Genomic DNA, 4,400 nt, shown 5'->3' with positions numbered 1-4,400 from the left:
TTATTTCAAGGCTCAGCAATACCACTCTTGGGCATATACACAAAGGATGCACAATCATACCACAAGGACATTTGATCAACTATGTTCATAGCATTATTTTTAATAGCCAGAAGCTGGAAACAACCTAGATTCCCATCAACCAAAGAATGGATAAAAAAAAAGACGTGGTACATTTACACAATGGAGTACTACTCAGCAGTAAAAAAACAAAGACATCTTGAAATTTGCAGGCAAATGGATGGAACTAGAAAAAACCATCCTGAGTGAGGTAACCTTGACCCATAAAGATAAACACACTATGTACTCACTCATAAGTGGGATTAGATGTAAAGCAAAGGATAACCAATCTACAATCCATAATCCCAGAGAAGTTAAGTAAATAGGGAGTCTCTAAGAGGAAGACACATATATGGCCCCAGGAAGAGAAATAGTTAAGATCTCCTGGGTAAATGGGGAGGGGGTAGAAGGAAGAGGATGAGGGTGGGAACATGAGGGATCAAGAAGACTGAGTTGGGGGAGAGGTGGAAGGGGAGAGCAATGAAAGAGATATCTTGATGAGGGAGCCATTATGGGGTTAGGGAGAAATCTGGTATTAGAGTAAGTCTCAGGAATATACAAGGATGACCCCAGTTAAGACTCCTAGCAATAGTGGAGCAGGTATCTGAAAGGGCCTTCCCTTTTAATTAGATTAGTGACTACCCTAATTGTCAACATAGAACCTATATCTAGTAACTGATGGAAGCAGATACAGTGACCCACAGCCAAGCACTGGGCTGAGCTCCTGAAGTTCAGTTGAAGAGAGGAAGGAGGATCATATGAACAAGGGGAATCAAGAACATGACAACAAAAACCACAAAGACAACTGACCTGAGCTAGTGGGAGCTGGTGGGTTATGGACTGACAGCAGCCAGGTAAGGGGGGACCTGCATGGAACCGAACCTCTGAACAGTTATGTGTTTTGATATGTTGGCAGGGGGCTGGAAGTGGCATCAGGACCTGTCCCAGGTGCATGAATTGACATTTTGGAGTCTGTTCCCTATGGTGGATTACCTTTCTCAGCCTTGATATGGGGGTGGAGGGTAAGGGGAGGGACTTGGTCCTGCCTCAAACTGGTATTCCAGACCTTGTTGACTCGCAAAGGAAAGCCGTACCCATTCTGAGCAGTGGATAGGGAATGGGAAGGAGGGAAATGGTGGGGAGATGGGGAGAAGGGGAAGGAGGTTGATTTTGTTGTAGGGTTGGTATGTAGAATGAGAAGTAAACTTTTTTAATAATGAAAAAATGAAATTAAAAAAACTGTTTTCTTTATAAGAGTGACTGTGGTCATGGCGTCTCTTCAGAGCAATAGAACCCTAACTAAGACTGAAGTTGGTACCAGGGGCTGGGCTATTGCTGTGACAGGCCAGATCATGCGTTTGTTTGAAGGATCTGGACCTTGGTTCTGTATATTAGAAAAGCTGAATCCTTCCAAGGATTCAGCACGAGTAGATGGTAAACATTTAAAGGGGAAAGAGGGGGTTTGTTTAAAATAGTAAATCAGTAAGTCACTTCTAAATTTAAAGAAAACAAAATTGGAGTTGGAAGAATAAGTAGGTTTCCAATTGGCTATTGCCATTTTTCTTTGAAAAATAAACATTTTTTAAAAAACAGGAAAAAAAAAGAAAAGCTGGTTTCATCTAGTAGAAGCATGGAAAACAGTAATATTGAGTGTGATCTGAACTGTGGGTGTCTGGATCAAGAGGTTACAGAGGAGAAAAATGTTAGTATGTGGCCTAGAGACCAGTTTTGGGATATTTTGATGAAGAATATGGCAGCTTTTTGTCCTTGTTCTAAGAGTCTGCCTGAGGCTAAGTGAAGAGTTTTGGATTAATTCTGTTGGCAGAGGAAATCTCAAAACAGCCTAGCATAGACTCTGTCATGTGGTTATTAGTGTTAACTCTAATGAAGATTTATAATGAAAAGGCACAAGTTGAGTAAATAAAAATGCAAAATATACGATTTGAGAAAAGGACTACCAGGAAGTGGGATAGAACTAAATCCTGTGTCGAAGGAGATAAATGGATTAAGAAATGGAATAAAGGGAGCGCTGACCTCAGGCAAGATTGCACCTAGCTAAATCTCCAACTTGTGAAAAGGAGTTAAAGAAAAGTTTAGATCCAGGCGTGGTGGCACACGCCTTTAATCCCAGCACTTGAAAGGCAGAGGCTGGTGGATCTCTGAGTTTGAGGCCAGCCTGGTCTATAGAACAAGTTCCAGAACAGCTAAGCTTAGGCAGTGAAGGAAACCATTGAAAACAGAAAGCTGGTGAAGATGGAATTGAATGAGGGGGTCGTGTTCCAGCCCCAGCAAGCAGCAGAATTTGGCAGCTTCGGCCATGCAGTTCTGGCCTTAGAGTAAAGGACAGAAGAACAGGACTATGGAATTTGCCTCTGTGACTAATGATAGCCATTCAGGCCAGGCATGTGTCGGGGTGTCCCTGAACAGAGGCCTAGAGAGGCCATTGCGTGAAGCTGGGAAGGTGAAGCCTGGCTTGCCTTGGAGACCCCAAAATGTTAGAGTTGCCATAGTTGTTTACCTATTGAGTAAAGCTACTAACAGGGATGGAACCAGCCCAAGAGAAAGAAGTGTGTTTCAATCAACAAGCTGAAAGGAGTTGGAGGTCTGAATTATATCTTGACATCAGACATGGAGATGCAGAGTTTGGAGTTTGTCCAGCTGGTTTCAGTCTTGCTTTGGTCTAGCATTTCCTCCCTGTGCTCCCTTTCCTACATTTTGGAATGGTAATGTATACCCTTATGTATATGATGGAAGTATGTGATCTGTTTCTTGATTTTGATTTTACAGGGGATTGTAGTTAAGAGATTGCATGAATCTCAGAAGAGACTTTGAACTTTAAAACGTTGTTGAGACTGTGATAGACTATGGGGTTTTTGAAGTTGGACTAAACTCATTTTGCGTTATGATATGGTTACAAGCTTATGGGTGTCAGGGAGTGGAATGTGGTAGTTTGAATGTAAATTGGCCCCCAGAAACTCAAAAGGAGTGGCACTATTAGGAGGTGTGGCCTTGTTGGAGTAGGTGTGGTCTTGTTGGAGAACATGAGTCACTGTGGAAGTTTGCTTTGAGGTCTCATATATGCTCAAGCCTCTCCTGGTGAGATAGATTACTTCCTGTTGTCTGTGGAATCAAGATCTAGCAGTTCCTACTTAATCCAGCACCATGTCTGCCTGCATGCCACCATGCTCCCCACCATGATCATCATGGACAGAACTCTGAACTGTATGCAGCCTCTGGAATCAAATGTTTTTCTTTTTAAAAGTTGCTGTGGTCATGGTGTTTCTTCACAGCAATAGAAACCCTTACTAAGGCAGGCTGGCTTGCACTTTCAAAATGTATTCCCTAACTGAAGAAAGCCAGGACAGGAGCTCAAGCAGGGCAAGAATCTGGAGTCAGGAGCTGATGCAGAGGCTATGGAGGAGTGTTGCTTACTGGCTTGCTCCCCATGGCTTGCTCCGTCTGCTTTCTTATAGAACCCAGGACCACCAGCCCAGAAATGGCCCCGCCCACAATGGCCTGGGCCCTCCCCAATCAATCACAAATTAAGAAAATGCCTATAGCCAGATTTTATGGAGACATTTTCTCAATTGAAGCTTCCTCCTTTCAGATAACCCTAATGTGTGTCAAATTGATTTCAACTGTCCAGCACAGTATTTTTTTTTTTATGAATGAGGCAATTTATTAACCCAGTATCCTTTGTTCTAATGCTTCTTGTTGGCAGCTGCCACCTGTCCGGCAATCCTGTCCAGATCTCTCTGTCCCTGAGGTGTTAGCTTGCAGCCCCCATCTTGGTCCTTTTCCACCATTTTCAGTCCCTCCAGGGCTTGGAGAACGCGGCGGGCCACACTCTCGGAGCCTCTGCTGAAGTGGCTGGGCCTGACACCGTTTCTCTGACGTCCTCCATAGATCTTGGTCATGGAGGCAACCCCAGCACCACCACGCAGGTACAGGTGCTGTTCTGTAGAAGCAGCTCGTGTGTAGAACCAGTTCTCATCATAGGGGGCAAGCTCTTTATGTTTGGCCAGCTTGACTGTGTCCACCCATTCGGGGACTTTCAGCTTCCCGGACTTTTTGAGGAAGGCTGCCAGAGCTCTGACGAACTCCTGCTGGTTAACGTCTTTTACAGTAACTCCAGGCATCCTGCGGCCTTCGCGCTGCTAGCCAGGGGAAAGGGAACGACGACCCAGCACAGTATTTTAGATAGACAGTTAAGGGTATGACCGCTTATAACTTTTCAGACATCCTGTTGTTCTACCCTTCCTCCTCCTTCTCCTATATTATCTCCCTCCCCCCACTACCTAATTAGAGCATCCTGTTTTCTCCATTTCCCCAGTCAGATCATT

The 4,400-nt window shown here is 44.2% G+C and overlaps 1 protein-coding gene across 2 annotated transcripts; it reads right to left on the bottom strand.

Moving 5' to 3' along the window:
* Window positions 1-3,738: 3,738 nt before the first annotated feature.
* Window positions 3,739-4,196, bottom strand: LOC119813113 (40S ribosomal protein S19-like). 2 transcript variants are annotated; one of them, XM_038328246.1, is made up of 2 exons: window positions 3,986-4,196; window positions 3,739-3,842 (listed from the first exon to the last, which is right to left on the bottom strand). In XM_038328246.1, the coding sequence occupies exons 1-2, from the start codon at window positions 4,194-4,196 to the stop codon at window positions 3,739-3,741; spliced, it is 315 nt and encodes a 104-aa protein (XP_038184174.1). The 2 variants fall into 2 exon arrangements, with proteins under 2 accessions (XP_038184174.1, XP_038184173.1); XM_038328245.1 differs by having other exon boundaries at window positions 3,759-4,196.
* Between the last annotated feature and the right edge of the window lie 204 nt (window positions 4,197-4,400).

This window comes from Arvicola amphibius, chromosome 4, assembly GCF_903992535.2.
Source record: "Arvicola amphibius chromosome 4, mArvAmp1.2, whole genome shotgun sequence".
Classification (NCBI taxonomy): Eukaryota; Metazoa; Chordata; class Mammalia; order Rodentia; family Cricetidae; genus Arvicola; species Arvicola amphibius.
The sequence above is the reverse complement of the archived record's forward strand: the minus strand, read 5'-3'. Positions and strand labels throughout refer to the sequence as shown.